This window comes from Rhinolophus ferrumequinum, chromosome 11 (assembly GCF_004115265.2).
Source record: "Rhinolophus ferrumequinum isolate MPI-CBG mRhiFer1 chromosome 11, mRhiFer1_v1.p, whole genome shotgun sequence".
In the NCBI taxonomy this organism is placed as follows: domain Eukaryota; kingdom Metazoa; phylum Chordata; class Mammalia; order Chiroptera; family Rhinolophidae; genus Rhinolophus; species Rhinolophus ferrumequinum.
The window spans coordinates 9,246,033-9,267,629 of record NC_046294.1 but is presented as its reverse complement, the minus strand read 5'-3'; the positions used below and the strand labels follow the sequence as shown (position 1 = coordinate 9,267,629).

General features: G+C 60.1%; 1 protein-coding gene and 1 pseudogene across 1 annotated transcript in view; one reads left to right on the top strand and one right to left on the bottom strand.

Moving 5' to 3' along the window:
• The window catches only part of DAGLA (diacylglycerol lipase alpha), a 55,985-nt gene extending 38,104 nt beyond the window's left edge, over nt 1-17,881 (top strand). The window contains exons 6-20 of the mRNA XM_033121100.1: nt 725-812; nt 2,839-2,973; nt 3,618-3,695; nt 5,399-5,523; nt 9,085-9,238; nt 9,743-9,826; nt 9,943-10,020; nt 10,487-10,567; nt 11,406-11,548; nt 11,877-11,945; nt 12,299-12,371; nt 13,610-13,806; nt 14,671-14,800; nt 15,346-15,533; nt 16,901-17,881. Of these exons, the coding sequence (XP_032976991.1) occupies nt 725-812; nt 2,839-2,973; nt 3,618-3,695; nt 5,399-5,523; nt 9,085-9,238; nt 9,743-9,826; nt 9,943-10,020; nt 10,487-10,567; nt 11,406-11,548; nt 11,877-11,945; nt 12,299-12,371; nt 13,610-13,806; nt 14,671-14,800; nt 15,346-15,533; nt 16,901-17,852 (2,575 nt within the window). The 3' untranslated portion in view covers nt 17,853-17,881. The remainder of the gene's footprint in view (nt 1-724; nt 813-2,838; nt 2,974-3,617; nt 3,696-5,398; nt 5,524-9,084; nt 9,239-9,742; nt 9,827-9,942; nt 10,021-10,486; nt 10,568-11,405; nt 11,549-11,876; nt 11,946-12,298; nt 12,372-13,609; nt 13,807-14,670; nt 14,801-15,345; nt 15,534-16,900) is intronic.
• Nucleotides 17,882-18,698: 817 nt separating this feature from the next.
• Nucleotides 18,699-20,281, bottom strand: LOC117030857 (uncharacterized; annotated as a pseudogene).
• Between the last annotated feature and the right edge of the window lie 1,316 nt (nt 20,282-21,597).

Here is a 21,597-nt window from a genome sequence, read left to right as displayed (position 1 = left end):
GATCTGTTATTGTTATGTTCAGAACACACCGAATTCTGGGCACCCAGCACTGGAAGGGCCTCCGTGGCTAACTGGCCAATCTCTCTGCCTCTGGGTGCAGATTCCTGGATACCTGACTCCCCATCAGGGGCTGGGGGTGGGGCTAGGAATGGCCAAGGGCCAGCCATACAGATGAAGGCTAAGGGCCCTCTCCCCTCTAGTGTAACTCAGCCCTTAAAGTTCCCCCAAGTACAGAGACTGTATCTGAACTCCTTTTGAGGGGAAGCAGCTGTGTGTGACAGGTTTGCTCTAGGCCTTGGAATGAGTTGGCAGAGAGGCTCAGGGCCCTGCGGCCATCTACCAGGCTCTTGGTTTGAGCTTTTGGACACCTGGGCCACAGAGCAGCCCCCAGTTTGAACTCCCAGCCCCGAAGCCCCCAAGGCATACTGGTGTTCAGTCTGCAAAATCTGGGCCCCTGGGTGCTGGCCTTGGCCATCGGACTCCTGCTGGCCTTGGCCGCCTTAAGCCAGCAGGAGTCCCTCCAGGGAGTGCCCTGCTGGCTGACAGCCAGGTCGCTGGCCACCCAGCTTCTGCTGGGCCTGGGCCTGTTCTCCCCTAGGCCCCCTGTCAGGGAACCCATTAGTGGGGTCCTGGGAACAAGCCACCCTGTTTCCATAACATCTGGGTCCTGGCTCTTCTGGTCCAGCCAGGTGACCTCACACATCCCAACTCTCCCCCTTTGCAGGCACCGCTTGGAGGAGGGTCAGGCCACCAGCTGGTCGCGCCGGCTCAAAGTGTTCCTCTGCTGCACCCGGACGAAAGACTCGCAGTCAGTAAGTACTGGGGGGTCGCGTCCTGCGGGCTTACTTCCTGCTGTAGTGACTCAAGAGCCTTCACTCCTTGGCAGAGCAGGGTGGGGGCTGGTAGAAGGGAGCTGGGTGTCCAGCAGGAGCCAGGTGACAGCCTACTGGTACAAGTATCTGTTGTTCACTGACCAGCTCCCTCCTGCATGTGAAACAGCTGACCCCTTGCTTTGTCAAGGAAACAAAGATTTGAAGACCTTTCACTGACCCCCTTGGAAGTTGGAGTCTAGTTTAGGAGAAGGGATAATCAAAAACTGGGGCAACCCGAAGACAAAGCAAAGCAGTGTATAACCAGCTGCAAATTATTCTGGAAGATCCAACAGAGCTCTAACGTTCTTAGTGTGGTCCTAGATATGCATAGTCAGCCTTCTGCACTGAGCACTCTGAGGAGTAACCAGAGGACCGGACTCGTCAGTGCCAGGGAGCTGCAGAAGGAAAGATGGGTCAGCTGTGAGTGGCCCTTTGGTGGGGTGGGACCTCAGGGTCCTAGAGGCGGAGCTCCCAGCACTGGTAGGGCCCTTAGAGATCATCTGGTCCCAGCCCTTGTTTTGCAGACCAGGTAGCTGAGGCCCAGAGAGGTGGAGTGACTTGCCTAATGTCCCACAGCTAATTAGTGGCAGAGCCAGTGAGGGCAGCAGACTACTCCTCCCTGAGCCAGATAGCAAGTGCCCTCCGTGGAAGTCACTGGAAGCCTTGAGTGGCTACTCCTCACCAGCAGACCCTGGTGATCTGTGGAGTGAGTAATCGAGTGTAAGAAAGCCCCCCCTCAAGGTTCCCTGGTGAGTGGGGTGCACCCCCACAGGACTAGGAGGTCTGAGGGGTCATGGCTCAGGGTCCATGGGGAGCATATCCAGCCGTCCCGGGCACTTGGCAGAGTTGGGGCTCCTGCTGGAACCTGGTGAAAGTCAGAAAGAACATCACGGGGGTCCAGGGGTCAGGTCTGGTTCAGTTCAGCTTTTGCTATATTGCTTAGAACTTGAATTGGGGGTGGCCGGTTAGCTCAGTTGGTTAGAGGGTGGTGCTCTTAACAACAAGGTTGCTGGTTCGATTCCCCGCATGGGCCGCTGTGAGCTGAGCCCTCCACAACTAGATTGGAACAACTACTTGACTTGGAGCTGATGGGTCCTGGAAAAACACACTTAAATAAATAAAAGTTAAAAAAAAACCCACAAACCTTGAATTGGATGCCAACATTTGAAAATCAGGGGCATTTATGTAAACTTCTGTATTTCTGGATCTGGGAACTTTGGCCCCTCGCAAGGCTGGTCAGCTGGAGCTGAGCAGTAGCTGGCTCTGTTTGGCCCTATTAAGCACTTGAGTTTGAAATCCTTGATTTTTCTTCCCTTGCAAGTGCCAGACCCTCAAGGGTGAAACCCAGTGACAGGGAACCAGTTGCCATGAGTTTGTTCCCACCATAGCCTCTCCTAACGTGTTAGGGACAAGATTCCAGACTCCAGCTTGACATGAGGCAGGGAGGCCTCAGAGCACAAAGGCCATCACGTCCTGAAGCCAGGTGTGCAGGGAAGCAGAGGGGTCCCGGCCCCGCATCACACCCTTCTCCAGGCACATGTGGGGGTCCCTGAGCCTGCAGCTGTGGGCAGAGTGGGGAGGAAACAGCTAGGACCTTAGTTTTGGCTTCTCTGCTAGAGAGAAAGGCTGGAGGAGAAACCAGCGGGCTGTGTAGGCCTTGATTCCTAGTGTCGGGGAAAGCGCCGGAAATGGCTCCCGTTGGCATCTGTGAGTGCCCTAGAGCTCCGAGGACAGAGGAGGGCCGGGAGGTGGACATGGAGAAGGGGCAGTGGCTGTGACAACTGCTGCCAGGTCTGCAGGGCCAGACAGGGCCCTGAGGCTCACACTGCACAGGGCTACCTGGGGCCGGGCCAGGGTGAACCTGGATAGGGGCCCAGAGCAGACACCCTGCCCGGGGGATTCACGCCTGGTCTCGTCCTCTCTCCTGCTCCCCTGCCACTGCCTCCTGCCTCCCTGGACCTCATAGGACGCCTACTCGGAAATCGCCTACCTCTTTGCGGAGTTTTTTCGGGACCTGGACATTGTGCCGTCTGACATCATCGCTGGCCTGGTGCTGCTCCGGCAGCGACAGCGGGCCAAGCGCAATGCTGTGCTGGACGAGGTGAGGACCCGGAGCTTCTCCAGGCAGCCTCCAGCACCACCCCTGCCCGAGCCTCTCCCGGAGCCCCCACTCCACTGCTCTCAGCTTCCCTCCCATGTTCCACACGCCCTCGTGGGCCCCGGAGGTCACCCTTCGATGCTCACTCCTCTCCCTTCTCCATCTCATCCCTGCAGCCACTACTCGTGGCCCTCACTTGAGTGACGTCCATGTGCTGGGCCATGTGTGGCTGCTTCCCAGGCTACTACAAGAGACTTCTAACCACAGGGGCTAAGGAATGACGCAGCTCAGGCCTCAGCCTTATGTCTTTGCCTCTCCATCCCTTCCCACCCCAGCCCTGCAGCCCAGCTGGCGTCTCCTAGCATCTTCTGCAAAGTGCAAAGTGCATTGCCCCTGCCCTGGGCTGGGAACGTCCCGGGGAGTGGGGTGAGGGGCAATGCTTTGAGTGGGAAGGGAGCACCTGGAAATATGAGGAGACCTCAGCTTTTGGAAAACTGGCTGGGTCACGGAAGAGCTAGAAACCACTCACTCCTTTGGGCTGTCAGACCTTTGAGAAGCAGGCAGAGTACAGAGCTGGGGGCTCAGACCCCCTGTCTCAGCCATGCAGCTGGGCCTGGGGCAGCCACATGAACACGCCTGTTTTATAGGCCAACAATGACATCTTGGCATTCCTGTCGGGGATGCCAGTGACGAGAAACACCAAGTACTTGGACCTCAAGAACTCGGTGAGTCAGAACCACCCCTACCCGCCCCGTCCCGGGTCCCTTCCCCCTTTGCCGGAATGACCTGAGCAAACCACCTGCTCCACCATGAGTACCCCCTTCAGCTCTCCAGACAGCCCCTCTTCTCAGGTCATGCTCAGGGTCATGCGTGACCATGCTCAGGATGTTTGGTCCTGGCCCCCTGAGATTATAAAGTGCCTCACCAGGGTGAGCTGCTCTTGTTACTGCTGCCGTTGCTTTGTTACAAAAGGCAGCGAGACAGAGCTCTTCGGTTTCCAAGCCGTTTGGAATAGCACAACCTCTTCTCCAGCACCTTTAGTAGAAATCCAGGTGTGTGTGTCACAGGGAAAGCTGGGGCGGGTCCCCTGCCGCCCAGGCTGGAACTGCAGCCAGCCCTGCCTCGGGAACAAACCGATTTGGGTGTGCATCAGCCCCCCCAACCCCCCTCCGCCCATCACTGTGACCCTGAGCAAGTCCCTGACCATCCCCCACCTCCCCCCAGCCTGTTCCCACATGCATGTAGGGTGCTGGGCACATCTTCCACACACAGCTCTGGTGAGCAGGAAATGAGCCATCCTGAGTCCAGTTCCCAGCATGGCCTCAGTAAACAATGGTGCCAGTCCAGACTCTTCTAGAAAGGATTCATCCTCACCTGTCAGTCTCCTGGAAAAGCCTTGGGTTTCCATCTGCCCCCATTCCCCAAAGGAGGCTTTTGTATCCCCTCTGCAAATAGCCCCTCCACACCAGGGGCTGTCACTACAGAGGGGCTGGGGCGCGATAGGCAGCCGAGCCTCGAGGTATTGGGGTCCCCTGCCTGCTGCCTGGCAGAGGCTGCCAGCATCCCTGCCCTGCAGCCTCAAGCCCAAGTACAGAGAGGATAATTACCTTTTCCAGCTCATTCCTGAAGAGCAAACAGAGCGGCCCAGGGAGGGTTCCACTCCTCTGGGCCCTGATAAAGGCACCGCCTTTTTCACTTCACATCGTGACTAATCACTCTCTTCAACCGTTACAAGGTGACTAAGTCCCTCTAAGTGCAGGAGTCCTCTAGTGCCTGGGGTACCAGAACACAAATCCGCTTTGCTGGGACACCTATTCCTCCCGCCTCCCTCCAGCCCTGCAGCTGGAACAACAGCCCTTGGCCGCAGACACTAGGATTCCAACTGGCGTCTTTCCCGGAGAGATCCCAATCTGCCCAGACGCCCCTTGGAGCCGGTGACTCAGTGCGGCAAGCTGGAATCTCCCTATATTTGCAGACAAAGAACCTGAGGGCCCAGAGTCGGTGACTGGTCTGGTCACCAAGCTTGTCAGTGTCTCCAGGGCTGGCCCCGCTGCTCAAGGCCTGGATACCCCAGCTGGAGGGCCCAGGGCCTCTCAGGGTTAAATTTCCCTTTCCAGGGCCTAATTGCTGAGGCAGGGTGATGACCACTGATGCCTCCCCTCTCTTCCCTTCTTGGGAAACCGGGCAAGGAAATCGACCCAGTGCTCTGAATGTTTTTCTGTCCTCAAATCATTAATTCTGAGATTGGAGCAACAGGACAGGTCTCAGGAGGATACATGCCCTGGTTGCATGGAGATAATTAGGGAAATGCAGTTATCTGGAGGAGCGGCCCCTCCTATGGGGCAGGGAGGGGCCTCTGCAGCCCATGGGCCCTGAGGCTGTGGCAGGAAGGGCAGGAGGTGACTGCCCTCTGACCCCTCTCTTCCAGCAAGAGATGCTCCGCTACAAAGAGGTCTGTTACTACATGCTGTTCGCGCTGGCTGCCTACGGGTGGCCCATGTACCTGATGCGGAAGCCTGCCTGTGGCCTCTGTCAGCTGGCGCGGTCCTGCTCGTGAGTACTGCCCATCCTCTCCACTGGCCAGCCTATGGGGCGGGGCTGAGGCCGTGATGCCAGGCCTGCCTGGAAAGGCTTCTCTTCTGCACTGTCTCTGGGCCTCAACCTCCTGGTTCCTGCGTTAGCCCTGGGTGGGGAAGAGCATGGGCTTTGGGGTCACATAGTTCTGGGTTTCAATGTAGACTTTGTCACTTGCAGCCTTGGGCAAGTTGGTCTCCCTCTGCCCGCCTCAGTTTCTTTATTTGTAAAATGCGGACAGTGATACACACCTCCTGGAATGGTTTTGAGAGGATTAAGTGAGAGGTTGCCTAGCATCTGGCCCTGCTGGTCACCATCCCCTCCCGTCCCTCTTCCTGGCCCTCTCAACCGCTCCCCTCTGCCCACATCTTCCCTTCTCCTGCTCCCCTTCTGCACTCTTCCTTTGGGAAATAAAGGGCTTTCCTCGTAGAAAGGCCCAGTCCATTGAGGCCTCTGGAAAGACGCCGAGAAGGCCGTTCACTGACAGGCTCTTTCTCAGGGAGCTGGCGAGGCCTCAGCCCGAGACCTGCTTGTAGCCAGGCGCTGCCCTCAGCCCACGGCCAGGGACCAGGATGGACTCTGCTTTCCCAAGTGGGCCAGACGAGGGCATGGCTCCAGGAGGGCCCCCCCGCCCTTGGTGTCTCCACCGTCAGCCCAGGCCAGGCAGAAGGAGGACAGCTCCCTGGCTCCCTGTTCCAGAAAGGCTGGCATGCTGGGCGGGCAGCTTCTGTCTGCGACACGCCTGCCCTCGAGGCCCGCAGCAGCCACACCCCTCCTGTAGTGCCTTCCTTTCCGCAGAAAGCTGGGTGGCTCTCAGGACCTTGTTCTCACCATCCCTCCACTGAGTGACAGAGTGGACCAGGGCACCCCATGCCCCCGCCCCATCTTTGACATTCTGCACACAGCTGGCATTCCTTCCAGCATCCTTGGAAGCTCCTGCTACGGCTGAGAGCTTCTTAAAATGAGCACTGGCCCAGGAGCCCAGGACCAGGGCTCTGACAGGCCCTGTTCCCTTACTCACTGGCGGGGGCGGGGAGGGACATCATTTGTATGGCAGTGTCTGTCCTGCCTGCCTATAGGCTATCTCAGAAGCCAGGGCATCACTGGCAAGCCAGGCACGAGGCACTCTGCAGACAGGAGGGATGTTGGCATTTGTATCAGTTTCTCAGTGCTACAGGGAGAGAGAGCAGACGGTCCTCAGACCCTGTGAGCAGCCAGCTGGGCTCCCGCCTGGAAGAACCAGGTGTCTGGGGGATGGAGAAGAGGCGGGCCTGAAGGCCAGGCCCATAGCCAAGGGTGTTGGGATGGAAGCCAGAGGGCCAGGCCCCCTTCTTCGAGGCCCAGCCTGTCCATAGCAGCCCAGGGTCCCAGCACCAGCCGTGGGAAGGAGGGCTGCCCACCTGCCACGGGCCCAGGCCTTTCACCTGGCAGCAGTTCTACCATCCCACACAGAGCATGGCAAGCCAGGCCTACCTGTGGCCCTGCCACCCAGCCTCCTCTCGGCAGGAGTGCTGGCCTTGAAAATGCAGCAGGCCCCTGCCGCCCCGGCTGCTGGCCCTGCTGCTCTCGTCAGTCCTTCTGGCCCCTAGCTCACGGCCTCAGAGGCAGCCCTGTCACTGGACAGGGAGAGCCGCCGTTTATTGCGTGCCTATTGTACGCCGGGTCCTTTCTGCGTCATGGGCCTTTGAGCTCACACTAGCCTTGTGAAGTGCACCCACTCGTACAGAGGAGGAAACTGAGGCTTCAGGTGTCCAGGTGCCCACAGGCCCTTGCAGTCAGGAAGGGACACACCAGAGCATGGACTCAAGCCTGGGTCTATTTCTGAAGGCCACACTGTGGTGGCCACGTGCTCAGTGGTAAAGGAGGGGGCTGAGGTTGGAGAGAGCAGACAGCGGCTGCCTGGGAACAGGAGCCCGGGCCCGAGACCTCGGCCCATCCTCACTTGGTCTGGCACGGCGTCGGGGGGCTCTCCCAGCATGCATTGAGGAGGTTGCCCAGTGGCTTCCAAGATTTGACTCTACTGTGGGATTTCTCAGCAAGGCCTTTCGCCGTTGTGAAGCACGTAACAATGCCTCAAGTGCTACTCGAGTGAAGACAAGCCTCAGCGTCACCAAAATTCAGGATTCTTAATAAAATCTCAGCTGTCATCTCAAGACCACAGGCAGGGGTGGGTCACATGCTCTCGTGGCTCCTGGCTTGATCTGTTGGGTGCTGGCTCCCTCTGGTGGCTTGAGGAGCAGCTGCGTTCCTTGCTGGGTGCCCAGCTCTGATGCACCCGTTCATTTGTGGGGAGCCCACTCAGTGCCTGGTGCTGTTTTCGGTGCTGGGGACAAAGCCTACCCTGTGGAGCCCGTCGCCTGGTGGGGAGGCACAGAGAAGCACAGACCTGGAAATGTAGCGCGTTGGAGCAGATGGGTGTTTTGGAGAAAAATGAGGGCGTGTGTCGTGGGGCAGGGGAACACTGGCCAAGGGCTGGGCTGTGTTACACGAGGTGGCCAGGGTACACCCCACCGTAGCATAACATTTCAGCAGAGGCCTGAAGGAGTGAGGAGTCCATTCACGCAATATCCAGAAGAGTCTTTCAGGCAGAGTGAACCATACTAGGTGCAAAGACACTGAGGCAGGAATACGGCCGACATGTCTGAAGGACGGCAAGATGGCCCCTGTGACCAGAGGGGAGTCCAGCAGCAGGCCAGAGAATCAGGGCCTGATGGGGCAGGGCCCTCAGCCCCCGAAAGGATCCAGCTTTCACACTGGGCACGAAGGGCAGTGTTGTAGGGTTTTGAATGAAGTGACATGACTCACATCTCAAAGGGTCACTCTGGCTGCTGAGTTGAGATGATAGGAGGTCTGCGTAGATGAGGGAGACCAGTCAGGACGCCGCGGTGACACTCCAAGGCAGAGATGATGGCACGGAGCAGGACGGAGAGCTGGAGGTGAAGGAAAGCGGTCAGAGTCTGGTTGTGAATTTGAAGGCGGAGCAAGCGGACATGCTGACCAACCGGATGAGGGGTGTGAGCTGGCTCAGAGCACAGGGCTGAGCGATGAGCAGGCGGGCTGTGGACAGCGGGGAGCACGCAGAGCGGCCCATCGGCCTGGCGCCCAGAGAGGCTGCCATCCTGTGCGGCATCTGAGAGGAGATGCCACGTGGGCGGTTGGATGGGAGCGTCTGGAGGCCAGGGGCAGGTCTGGGCGGTTCCTCAGCACATAGGTGGCATTAAAGCCTGCTACTGGATGAGGCCCTGCAGGAGCGCGTGTAACCAGAGGGGACAGGAGCCCAGAGCTGACCTTGGGGCCTCAGTGAGAGGATGGGCCGAGGACGCTGCCAGTGAAGGAAACACAATCCCGGGGAAAGGTCGCCTGTGGCTGAGCCGGAGAGCTCCCGCTGGGTCACGTGAGACAAGGGCTGGGACCTGGCCTGGAGAACTTTGCAGGGAGGTTTGGGGGGGCGTGGGGCTGCACGAGTGTGTTCCAGACAGATGAGGGGGAGATTGGTCCTCGGGGGTCCCTGGCTCTGAGCCCCTGCCACCCCCCCCCCAGGTGCTGCCTGTGCCCCACGCGGCCCCGGTTTGCCCCTGGAGTTACCATCGAGGAAGACAACTGCTGCGGCTGCAATGCCATTGCCATCCGCCGCCACTTCCTAGATGAGAACATGACTGCCGTGGACATCGTCTACACTTCCTGCCATGACGCGGTGAGAGGCTGGGGCGGGTGGGCCCGGCGGCTGTGCGGCAGCCCCCAGCTTTTGTCCTCTGCAGGCTGCAGCCTGCTGGCTGCCCTCGCGGTCCGCCTTTGGCTTTGCTGGCACTGCCGACAGCAACCTGGGCAGACCAGGGTGGGCCCTTCTCCCCACACCCCCTCTGGTGCTAGGAAGTAGACCCCAACCCCACACCCAGTAGTGGGGCTCCCTGGCCCGTCTTTGGGGGAAGGAATCGAGGGAAAAAGCAGTGAGGCCCTGGGAAGTGGTGCTCTGGACACAGCAAGCAGGACAGCAGCACTCGGGCCTGAGCAGGACAGAGGAGCTGGGAGGACAGGGTGGGTGGGCTGGGAGCGGGGCCAGGATGGGTCCACCATGATGGCGGCCAGAGGGGCGGCAGCCTTGCAGGTCCCCTGGCTGGGAAGGAGGCCTGCTTAGGTCGCTTGCCTGAGTCTGGCCCCATGCCATGGCGCTCGGGCTCACGAGCCACCCTCCTCCTAGGTATATGAAACCCCCTTCTATGTGGCTGTGGACCATGACAAGAAGAAGGTGGTGATCAGTATTCGGGGAACCCTGTCCCCCAAGGTATGCTGGCCGAGGCTCCCCGCCCACCCCTGGGGACCTCCTCACAGCCCTCATGGGGTACCGCTTCCCTCTGCCTGTCCTCAGCCCCACCCCTCACCTGTCTGTCTCCCCACAAGGACGCCCTGACTGACCTGACTGGTGATGCCGAGCGCCTCCCCGTAGAGGGACACCATGGCACCTGGCTGGGACACAAGGTACCCACCTGAGGGACACCGGCCTTCTCTCCTCCCCTGCCAGCAAACAGACCTGTCCTGTTGGTAGGGTGAGGGTCCTCCCTGCTCACTGGGCTTACTGGGAGAGATTGGTCAGAGAGGCTGGATTCGTCTGGAAGGCTTACTGCAGCCCACCTACCGGAACCCCCAAAGCCCTGCCTGGCCCAGATCCTGACCCAGAATAGACCGAGGAGGCAGAGCTGGGAAGAGATCACACTGGTTTCTATTAACACAACCACTCTGAGCCTCAGTTTTCTCATCTGTGAAATGGAAACAATGTGATAAAGTGTCCACCAGCCCCCCTAGCCAGGTTGTGATGAGGACCAAAGGGGGAAGTAGGCAGGACAGGGTAGTGAGCTGTGGGTCAGTGTGGTTGTGCTGGTCCCTACGAGGCCTCCCCCTTTCCCGGGACCCTCTCTGAGTGACCCCTCTGTTCTTCCTCACCCAGGGAATGGTGCTTTCAGCTGAGTACATCAAGAAGAAGTTGGAGCAGGAGATGGTCCTATCACAGGCCTTCGGGAGAGACCTGGTGAGAAGCTTTCCATGCCACCAAGCCTTGGCCACGCGTGGCTCTCCCTCCCCCGAGGCAACGGATTGGGGACAGGATGGCTGAATGATGGAGCCATCCCTGAAGACCAGGCTCCCACACTTTCCTTTGACTCCTGGCTCCCAACCCCCTTCTCACTTGCTCAGTCCCACCTGCCCCCTCTGAGCCATTCCTCTTCTGCACCAGCTCCTCTTGGGCCCCCCTGCTTAGCCCCCCGCCCCCACTTATAAGCACTTGCTCTGTGCTAGGCACTGGAGGCACAACGGTGCTTCCAACTGGAGGTTTGCAAAATAGAGCAGAATGACAAAGGTAATAATTGCAGAGCAGGTTGCAGGTGATCTGGGCCCTGCCCACTGCCCAACACCCTGTGCAGGCAGCTCCTGAGGTGCCGCCAACTGCCCTTCCCAAAACCAAGCAGGCCCTGGCCTCAGGAAACCCCAGTCTAGTTGTTGCGGCCCAGGCATTGGGGCAGGTGACCAAGTTATTACAATAGAGCATAATCACCATATATAAAGGTCATTCCAGGTACAGATGCTACCTCTGGAGGGGAGTGAGCCTCTCCTGGAAAATCAGGAAGGGCTTTTCCCAGTAGATAACTTCTGAGCAGGGTTTTGAAGGATGAATAGGAGTTTGTTAGAATAGTCTCCACTGAGATATTTCTCTGTGGGGGCCTAGCTCAGGTCTTCCTTTGCCCCAGCACCCACTCAACACAGACATGATCCCAGGTCTCTGGGAAGACCCCTCTGCCTCCCTGGTATCAGCTAAGATGTCAGCTTGGCAGGCAGTGGGGCAGGGCTCTCAGGCTTCTCTTGGTCCCCAGGGCCGTGGAACCAAACACTATGGCCTGATTGTGGTGGGCCACTCCCTGGGTGCAGGCACCGCCGCCATCCTCTCCTTCCTCCTGCGCCCCCAGTACCCGACCCTCAAGTGCTTTGCCTACTCCCCACCAGGGGGCCTGCTGAGGTGAGCTGCTAGGGCCTCTGGAGTTGGCTGGGGCTGGCTGGGGCTCAAGGTTGGACAGGGCTGGGGCTACCTGGGGCTGGGGGCTGCACCTGGCAGTCTGGCTTCTGGTCAGTGATGGCCTAGTAAATGGAGGCAAGCTCTGTCAAATGCCAGGAGGACCCGGGATCTACCTCTAGCAACGCCCTACTGGCAGAAAGGGTGGGACAGGAGCAGGCAGCCCAGCCTGGCACCTGTGAGCTCCCCAGGGGGCCTTGAGTCTAGAAACTAACCCCAGGAGTGTTAGAACATGCCCTCCCCCACCTGAGCGCCTCCTCTGCTCCCCTTGCAGTGAGGACGCCATGGAGTACTCCAAAGAATTTGTAACAGCTGTGGTTCTGGGCAAAGACCTCGTCCCCAGGCAAGTCACTGCTCCCTCTCCACGTCCCAGCCTGGGGTTCCTCTGTCCTCAGGGCCCCACCCGGGCTTCATATCTCTGTCATTCAGATTCCCATCTCCCCGAACAGCCCAGGTCCCTCTCTTGCCCTCAGGTACCCAAGCTGAGAGGACAAGGTGGACCCGTCCTGCCTGGCACCCCTGCCCTGGCTTGGTCCTGCTGAGCTACAGACCCCCTCCACCCACTCTGTGACCCTAGCTGCCTGACCTTCCCATTCCTGGGGGCCGGGCGTGTGCCTGCCCCTGCTGCCCGTCACCCTGCACCCCTCCCTGTCCCTGGCTAGGCCAGGCTGACTCCCATCTTGCTCCCTCCGCCAGGATCGGCCTCTCCCAGCTGGAAGGCTTCCGCAGACAGCTCCTGGATGTCCTGCAACGAAGCACCAAGCCCAAAGTGAGCTCCCTCCCCTTCCTCCTGCCGCGTACCTGGCTCTGGGCACCATGTCTGTCTTGGGCCCTGCCTGTCCCTCGGCACAAAGCACAGTGGCCGCAGCCATATAAGGCCAGGCTGGTGTGTGGTTGGTGTCCTGGGAACCTCAGGCTGCCAGAACCTCAGCATCTCTGAGCTTATCCCATCGACCCCCTGCTTGTCCTTGGACAGATGGGGAAACTGAGGCCCAGAGTGGGCAAGGAACTTGCTTTTGCTCGCACAAGTTGTAAGTGAGTTGGTTTCCAGCTGAGGGCTCCTGAGTCTGGCTCCCATCCCACAGAGCTGCCTAAAGTCAGGAGAAAGCCATCGCCAAGGCTCCGGGCTTTAAGTGTGTGACAGGAAGGCGCCTTCCAAGGCCTGCCGTGGTTCCCGGCTCAGGGGGCTGGCGCTCACCTGGGGAGATCGGGATGGCGCGTGTCCTGATTTTCCATTGCTGCCGAGAGGAGAGGATCAGCCCTTCTTAATCCCTCATCAGGCCTTCCGAGGACACTGAGGGGCTCTTCCTGTGGCAAGTGCCTGTGGCAGGCCAGGCCAGGGGGACATGTGGGGGGAGGTGCTGTGGCAGCCACCGTGAGGCAGGCAGCAGGGAGCCCACCTGGACCAGCCCTCACCCCATTGGCTGCCTCAGGCCAGTGTGGACTCTTCCCAGCCTTGGTGCCCCTGACTCTGGTAGGCAGGGCCCTGGGCCAGGTGCCAAGTGCCAGGGGTGGGCCGGGCATTGAAGTCTTAAGGGACCATGTCTGCCTAGAGGAGCCTGATTCCTGTGAGACCCAGTCCTGGGCACTTGACAGGCCCAGGAGGCAGGTGGCTGGGAACCAACTCAGAGGTGGCCAGGCCTGGCGTGTGCAGCTGGACTGAACGTAGGGGTCTGTTCTGCCTCTGTTATGTGGAATGACCTGGAGCAAGTCCCTTCCCCTCGCTTGGCCGGTTTCCCCATCCAGTATATGAGGGGTTGACTGGTCCTGCAGCCCCTTTCCAGCCCTGAAATTCAACAATTCCATGCCATCTATCGCTGGCGTCCTTTTGGCCTTCATGGCTGCCATCCATCTCAGCTAGTGCCCCTTTAAGTGGGCACTGCCCTTCCGTTTGCCCCATTGCCACCCAGCCCCCACCTGTTGCCTATGAAGTCGCCCTCTGAGCACCTGTGCCCCCGCCCACCTAGCCAGTGCTGCTCAGCTGCCCCGTCTCCCCACTGCTTGCAGTGGCGAATCATCGTGGGAGCCACCAAATGCATCCCCAAGTCGGAGCTGCCCGAGGAGGTGGAGGTGACCACCCTGGCCAGCACACGGCTCTGGGCCCACCCCAGCGACCTGACCATCGCCCTGTCAGCCAGCACCCCACTGTACCCACCCGGCCGCATCATCCATGTGGTCCACAACCACCCCGCAGAGCAGTGCTGGTACGTGCTGCCTGCGACCCTGGTCAGCTGGGGGGCGGCAGTAGCCAGGGCAGGGGTTGCACCATCCAGGGGCCAGCCAGCCTTCACTTAGTCATCCCTCGGGGCTGGGGCGCAGGCTGGAAGACAATGGCCCAGGGCACCAAGTGGGGTGGGGGTGGGGTAAGTTGTCCCAGCCTTGGGCCCTGGAAGTGGGAAAAAAGGGTAGTCTGGAGCAGGACTCCAGGCTCTCCTCTTAATGGTCCCAGCCTTTGTCCCCAGTGTCAGCCCTTTCCTGGTATTCCCTAGGGCAATCCTACCCACTCCTGGGCCATTTAAATGTGGATACCCTGGAGGGGTCACCCCAAGGCCCTGGCCAGCTCATGCCTCAGCTGTCACTTGGCATCACCTCTGGGACAGGTGGCAGACAGCTATGAGCAAGGGCAGGGGCGGGGGTCCAGTAAAGAGAACAGGAGGGGCAAGTACTTGACTTCTTCCCTGTCGTGCTTATCCAGAGGCCTGGGCCTGCGCCCCTCCTCCAGTGAGGGCTGCCTCCCCTGACAAAAGGCGTGTGAGCTGGGCCCTACCCAGGGCGGAGCAAGCATGGCCCAGGCCTCAGCTTGTAGGTGGCTGTGTGGGGACCGTGGCTGAGGCTCAAGGTCAGCTTTCCCAGCCTCTGTTCCTGGCTGAGCTAGAAGTGGGGGTGGAGGCTGAGGGTGAGGCAAGAGCAAGGAGCCCAGGGATGCAGTCCTGCTGGCCAGGCTGGGCAGGGGTCCTCCAGCCTCACCCCATCCCTGTTGAGTCGGGGCAAAGCAGAGCCAGGACCTGGGGGCCAAGGCCGGGCTGCCACCCACCCTCAGCTGCCCTCTGGCCCCTGTGCCCCCTCAGCTGCTGCGAGCAGGAGGAACCCACGTACTTCGCCATTTGGGGCGACAACAAGGCCTTCAACGAGGTGATCATCTCGCCAGCCATGCTGCATGAGCACCTGCCCTACGTGGTCATGGAGGGGCTCAACAAGGTGAGCCCCTGGGCGGCCCTGGGCGCTGGCACCTCGTCAGAGCCCCGCAGTGCTTTGCGAGCCTTATCCGTCCCCATATTACAGGCAAGGGTGCGGACTCTCAGAGAAGTTAGCCAGAGTCCCCAGCTGGGCTGCGCTGGGGCCAGAGAGCCCACTCATGTCCTGGCCTCTGCACCCCTGCTCTGTCCACATTGCCACAGGGCCCCGCGGTGGGGAGGAGTTTAGGAGAGTCCCCCGGACCTGTCCCTGAGGCAGGCTGAGCTCGAAGGACCTGAAGACCACCTGGCACTTGACACACCCAAGTGGGGACAGCTTCGGCCATTCATCTGGCCATGGAGGCTGACACAGGGAAGGAAAACACCAACCTGGCGCATCTGTGGGGAGAGGCATGGCTGCAGGGCCGAGGGGAAGGGAACTGAGGAGAGGAGAGTGGGGCCCGGCTGACGCATGCAGGTCTGTGTGGCCTGAGAGGCCTGGCTTGCTGCCCCGCCCCACACGTGGTTGTCACCCCTCCAGCAGCACCAGCTTCCCCATCCTGTCCCCAGGTGCTGGAGAACTACAACAAGGGGAAGACAGCTTTGCTGTCTGCGGCTAAGGTCATGGTGAGCCCTACCGAGGTGGACCTGACTCCCGAGCTCATCTTCCAGCAGCAGCCCCTGCCCATAGGGCCGCCCGTGCCCACCGGCCTCACCCTGGAGCTGCCCACCACCGACCACCGGAACAGCAGCGTCAGGTGAGTCCTGCCCACCCAGCCCCAGCCCAAAGGGTGCATGCAGTGGTCACGAGTGTGGTTTCAGAGCACGTATGCCTGCGCAATGTGCATCCTGCAGACTGAGCCCATATGTTCACGTAGCTCTGCACACAGTGCAGAAAGGGGTGAACTTGTCCCCCCTGCTGGGGCTCTCTCCCTCCCTGCTCCCCCTTGGCCTGCCATCAGCGAAGCCCGTGTGGACCAGTGGGCATGTAGGGACACACGGCCTCCTGGTCACAAACACATAGGTTCACTCATACCCCCTTAGACCCAAACATAAGGACACCCAGGCACTTACATACAGGCACACGTGTGTGTTTATGCATTTGTACAGAGGCTTCCACATGCAGACTTGCCTCACAAGTAGTTCTCAGTGCAGACAACCCCATACAGACACACACCGAGACAAAGGCCGAGACACACACACGAGGACACACTTGGACAGGCAGCCCCGCATGTCAAGGAATGAGTGCTTAACCCAGGCACACACAGGGGTCGGCTGAGCCTGCAGACAGCCAGCATGTGCACTGTCTTACGTAAACACACAGCCATGCACACATGCTCCCAGACACACATCCCAGGTTCACAGCGCTGTTTGGTCGGGTTCTTACGTAGCGATCCTCCTGCCTCTCTGGGCCTTCCTGCCTGTGCCCTGAGCCCAGGGAGGGCACAGATCTGTCCAAGAGGCTGCTGAGAAGGGTGATCCAATGTTTCTCTGCCCTCGGTGGGGCCCCTGGACATCGCCCCCCACCTTTTGTGCATTTCCTATGGCAACTGCATTACCAGCTGAGGGAGCCAGTCCATTCTCTGCACAGTAACTGCAGCAGCCCCGCTCTGCACCAGGGTTCCCGTCCAGCAGAGGGCTACACTCCATGGGGGAGGCAGGAGGGGCCCCAGTGTGAAGAAGGGAGGGCTAGAGCTCGGGGAGGGGTGCTGGCCGTGAGCGGGGAGGGAACCAGATGGGGCAGCCCTGGGCAGTGCCCTTCATGTCGCCTCATGAGTGAACTGGGGCAGCCAGTCTCTCTGGGCCCCAGTCTCCCACTGCTGCCATGACAGGGCATGGGTGCAGGGGCCCCAGCAGTGCTCCTGGAGCCCTCGTGTTCCCAGCAGGGCCTCGGGCCCTCAGGGCCCCCACCTTGGCTAACCCAGCATCAGTTCTGTTCTGTCTTGGTTTTATTGTGAGTTTTGTTTTTGTTTTTGTTTTTTTTAAATAAGGGTCCCTGCCCCAAGCAGTTCAACTACCGCTAAATGGACTTTCCCCCAGCCCTCAAGTTCCCTCCAGCCAGGGAGCTGGGGGTTGGTCTCTGCCCCTCCTGAGTCTCACCCCCTCCCTGCCCTGCCCTCTGCAGGAGCAAGTCTCAGTCTGAGATGAGCCTGGAGGGCTTCTCGGAGGGGCAGCTGCTGTCCCCAGTGGCTGCGGCTGCAGCGGCCCGCCAGGACCCCGTGGAGCTGCTGCTGCTGTCCACCCAGGAGCGGCTGGCGGCAGAGCTGCAGGCACGGCGGGCGCCACTGGCCACCATGGAGAGCCTCTCGGACACGGAGTCGCTGTACAGCTTTGACTCCCGCCGATCCTCGGGCTTCCGCAGCATCCGCGGCTCGCCCAGCCTCCATGCCGTGCTGGAGCGCGATGAGGGCCACCTCTTCTACATAGACCCGGCCATCCCTGAGGAAAACCCGTCCCTGAGCTCTCGCACTGAGCTGCTGGCGGCCGACAGCCTGTCCAAGCACTCACAGGACACCCAGCCCCTCGAGGCAGCCCTGGGCAGCGGGGGTGCCACCCCGGAGAGACCCCCCAGTGCGGTGGCCAATGACCAGGAGGAAGAGGGGGGTGGCAGGCCGGCCTCCCGTGGAGAGCTGGCACTGCACAACGGCCGCCTGGGGGATTCGCCCAGCCCTCAGGTGCTGGAGTTTGCCGAGTTCATTGACAGCCTCTTCAACCTGGACAGCAAAAGCAGCTCCTTCCAGGACCTCTACTGCATGGTGGTACCTGAGAGCCCCACCAGCGACTACGCAGAGGGCCCCAAGTCCCCCAGCCAGCAAGAGATCCTGCTCCGAGCCCAATTCGAGCCCAACCTAGTGCCCAAGCCCCCGAGGCGCTTTGCGGGCTCTGCCGACCCCTCCTCTGGCATCTCGCTGTCGCCCTCCTTCCCGCTCAGCTCCTCAGGCGAGCTCATGGACCTGACTCCCACGGGGCTCAGCAGCCAGGAGTGCCTGGCAGTGGACAAGATCCGGACTTCTACCCCCACCAGCCGCGGGGCCAGCCCCGCCAAGCAGGATGACCTGGTCATCTCGGCACGCTAGCACCCTGAGTGGCTGCCAGCTGAGGCCTGGGCCAGAGAAGGTGGCCTCTTGGGCTCCAGGTGGCTGCCCCCAGAGCCGGGCAGCTTTGAGGAGAGGCTCCCAGAGACCACTTTAGCCTCAGGCATGGGGCTCTGCTGCTGAGCTGGGGGTCTGCATCCCTACCTCAGCTTAAGACACCACCCCCCAGAGCCAAGGCAGCTGGGATCTGGGCTCTCCAGCATGGGGAGGGGCAGAAGCAGGGAGGACATGGGGCAGCCTGCCCACCTGACCTTAGGGGCATCCTGGTACCCCCTATTTCAGGACAGGCAGTAGGCATACTGACTCCCTATCACTGCCCTCTGGCTGCTCTCCCAGGACCGAGATGGAGAGCAGCTCTCTCCCCACATATTCTCATCTGCGGTCCAGGCTGGCATCTGCCCTGGCCACTCCCCAGATCTGGTGCCTGCTGGCCAGCCCCTGGGTGACCCCCCACCAAGGTGGCCCACAGTGCTGTGTATGTTTACAGAAGCTGCTGGGCTGGGCTCAGGATGTGTCCTGGGCTTGCAAGCCCCTCACCCCAATCATGTGTTCAGTAGCCCCCCTCAGAGCAGGGCAGGGGCCTAGAGGGTCCTGGAGGAGGGTGGAGTCAGGACTGCCCCTTCTCTGCTTGGTGTCCCTCACGCTGACCCCCCTGTCAATGGGTTCTGGGCACCTAGGTCTGCCCCACCTGCCCTTTACTTCCTGGCTCGCCTTCTCCTCCCAGGTATCCTGGCCATTCCAAAGGTGGATGGCACAGGTGTGACCACCCCTCGCTGCAGAGTCAGTGCCCTGGGAGGAAGGGCACCCAAAACCCTGTTCCTTCGAGGGCCCCATGTAACCCCTTCATATCACCTCCCCCCAGGCCTGGGCAGCCCCAGGCCCTGGGATCTGAAACCAAACACACCTCCACTCCCCTCCCCGTGGGCCTGGGCGCTCGCCAGGCTTTCTTTCCTACCACCCGTAACGTTTCGTTGACAGGAAGTAGGGCCAAGAGTAGGGCATTGTGGGACCTGACTAGAGATCCCCTGCTTGCTGCTGGGGGAGTACAGGAGGGTTGGGCTCTGGGGCTCTCCTGGCTTAGCTAGAGGTCTCCACATCCCCCACTTGAGGGGTTCCTTCCATGTTGGATTGGGGAGGTAGAGGCCCTGCCTTTCCCCAGAGGCCGAGTGGGGGAGGTTGTGCATGCTCGCGTGTGTGTGCATGTGCATGAATGTGTACCGTTCCTGAGGAAGGGGGTGTTGGGGTGCCCACCCCACCCGACCTGCCTGCTTGCTGCCCCCTCCCTGGTATGCCAAGAAAACAGCCAGTGAACATGACGTGGCTGGGGGCCGCAGGACGAGCTCAGTTTTGGACATCACCTGTTCCCTTTGTCTCACCTGCTGCTCTGACCCCTGGTTTGGAAAACTTGTGTCGAGACGTTGACCATCGCTTGTGCCTTCGTCTCCTCGGAGGCATGCTCCCCCACTCTGGGCCTGTCCACGGCCTCTCGGGGTCGTCTAGGCTCCCCTGACCAAGACCTCCCACTTCATGACCACTGGTATCTGGTGCCTGTGCCCTGACCCCAACCCCTGACACAGCTGACACTGGCCCGGACCCTGCCCTGGGACCCCGCCTACCCTGACAGGTGGACACAGAGACCTGGGAGCTGGGTCTCCCTCCCTCTGCGACTCCCACGTCTCACCAGGCTCCAGGACCCTGCCTGCTGAGGGCCCTGCTGCTGGCATAGCCTGGGCCCAGCACAGAGCAAGACAAATCAGTGGCCCTTGGAGCTTAAAAAAGAAAAAAGAGACAAATTGTAAATCAGAGTAATGTTCCAATGAGCACCCCAACCAGTAGTAGGGAGACTTAGGGTCTGGCCTTTTAATTCCTCTGCTGCCAAGGTGGGCCCGGGACCTCTACGGGGGCGTGGCCCCTACCATGTCCAGGACTGAGCCATCAGGGACAGACTCCCCACCCCAAGGCTGCAGCCACACAAGGTTACAGGTTTGGGGCTGGGGCAGGCTCGGACTCAGCCCTGAATGCCCCAGGGTCAGCCCACCCCTGACCTGCCCTCTCCTCCTGCACCACACTTGGGGGGTCTGAGCCACCCCCCTCAGCCCAGCTCGGCTCAGCCCTCCCTCTACTGTGTCCCCCAGACCTGCAGCACAAGCTCTCCCAGCCGGGCGCTGGCCTGTCCCCCGGGGACCTAGGTGACCTCCATATGCAATTGGTAGTGAGCAGCCAGGCCCCACACACACTCATGCACTCGACGTGCCATTCTCCCCTAATGTTTTTTGTACTTAATGTATGAAAGATCCAAACTAATATTGCTGTACAAAGGAGAGACAAATTAATATAGCTTATTCTATAAATATATCTGTATATAAAGGTTTCTGTATATTGTATAGAGCTGTGTATAAACTGGATGTAGAAGCACGCTGGCTGCCTTGAGTGACTTCTCTTTCCAGCAGGTGAGGACAGGGGGTTACTGCTGACGTCAGTGGCAGAGTGCCGGGAGGGGACCTCTGAGACTGGTTCTCGCTGCTGTCAAAGCCCTGATCCAAGACCACACTTGGAGTCACAGAGACCAGAAGATTCTCGAAACCCCCTTTGAATGGGAGCCCTGCCTGTGTGAGATATGTGCCAGGGGATCTATCTGACCTCACTGGGGCCGTGGAAGATGGGGCTTGTTAGCCCCTTTCTCCTCCCTGAGGGGTCTGGGGCTCAGAGAGGATAAGTAAGCTGCCCAAGACCACAGAGCCAGCACTTGGGGTACCAGGCCGGTCCGACATTGCACATCTCCTCTGCCCAATGTTGACAGCTAGGGCAGGGAAGGAGCCCTCCACACACCCCTCAGCTGCGTCACACAGAAATGCAGGAGCCACTGGAAGTCTTTGCTGAGGGCTTCCCTAGGAGCAATGCAAAACACCTGACCAGGCCCAGGGCACCCCAGGAACCCCAGCCCAGCCTGGCTCCAGGACAGTGAGGACTGGGGAGCAGCTGCAGAACCAGGGTGGGCAGGCAGCTGGGCTCCCTGCCAGCCGCATGCCCAGGCCTGCCCTCTCCACACACCAGGTGGTGCTATTCGTCCAGCCAGTCCCACCGTGACCTGCAGTCTGGCCGGGGCACTGACGCAGCCAAGGTGTGACTTGACCTTGACCTTTCCTTTCCCTGCACTGTCCACCATCACACCTCTGAGTCCAGAGTGACCCTACTTGGTGAGGGGTTGGGGAGGGTGATAGAACAGTGCCTGTCTTCACCCAAGTCCTCTCTGAACAGAAGAGGAGACAGGCTAGATAATAGCAAAGACCTGCTCAAGGTCACTCCGGTGGTGGGGACAGATCTAGGACCAGAATCCAGGCCTCCCAGGCTAGGACTCTGGCCTCTACCTTCACCTAATGGTTTACAGAGTTTCTTCTCACCCTGTAGTCTCAGATGATTTGCAAATTATCCTATCCAGTTAGAGGAGCAGAAACAGAAGCAACTGAGGGCCAGAGAAGTTCTGTAACTTGCCCAAGATCACACAGCCGGAGTGTGGAATGGGGAGGGGCTGGATTGGCGCTCTGGTTCCCAGTGCCCACTCAGGACCCTTGGATGGTCCCTCCTGTGAGGTCTCAGCTACGAGGGAGACAGAAAGAGGTTACCCTGCAGGGTCCCCAGACCCAGGTGTGCCCTCTCACCCTAGTCAAGAGAAGCTGTGCCTCTGGCCTCACGGACTGTCTGAGGTCCCAGTTACAACCCTTCGGGC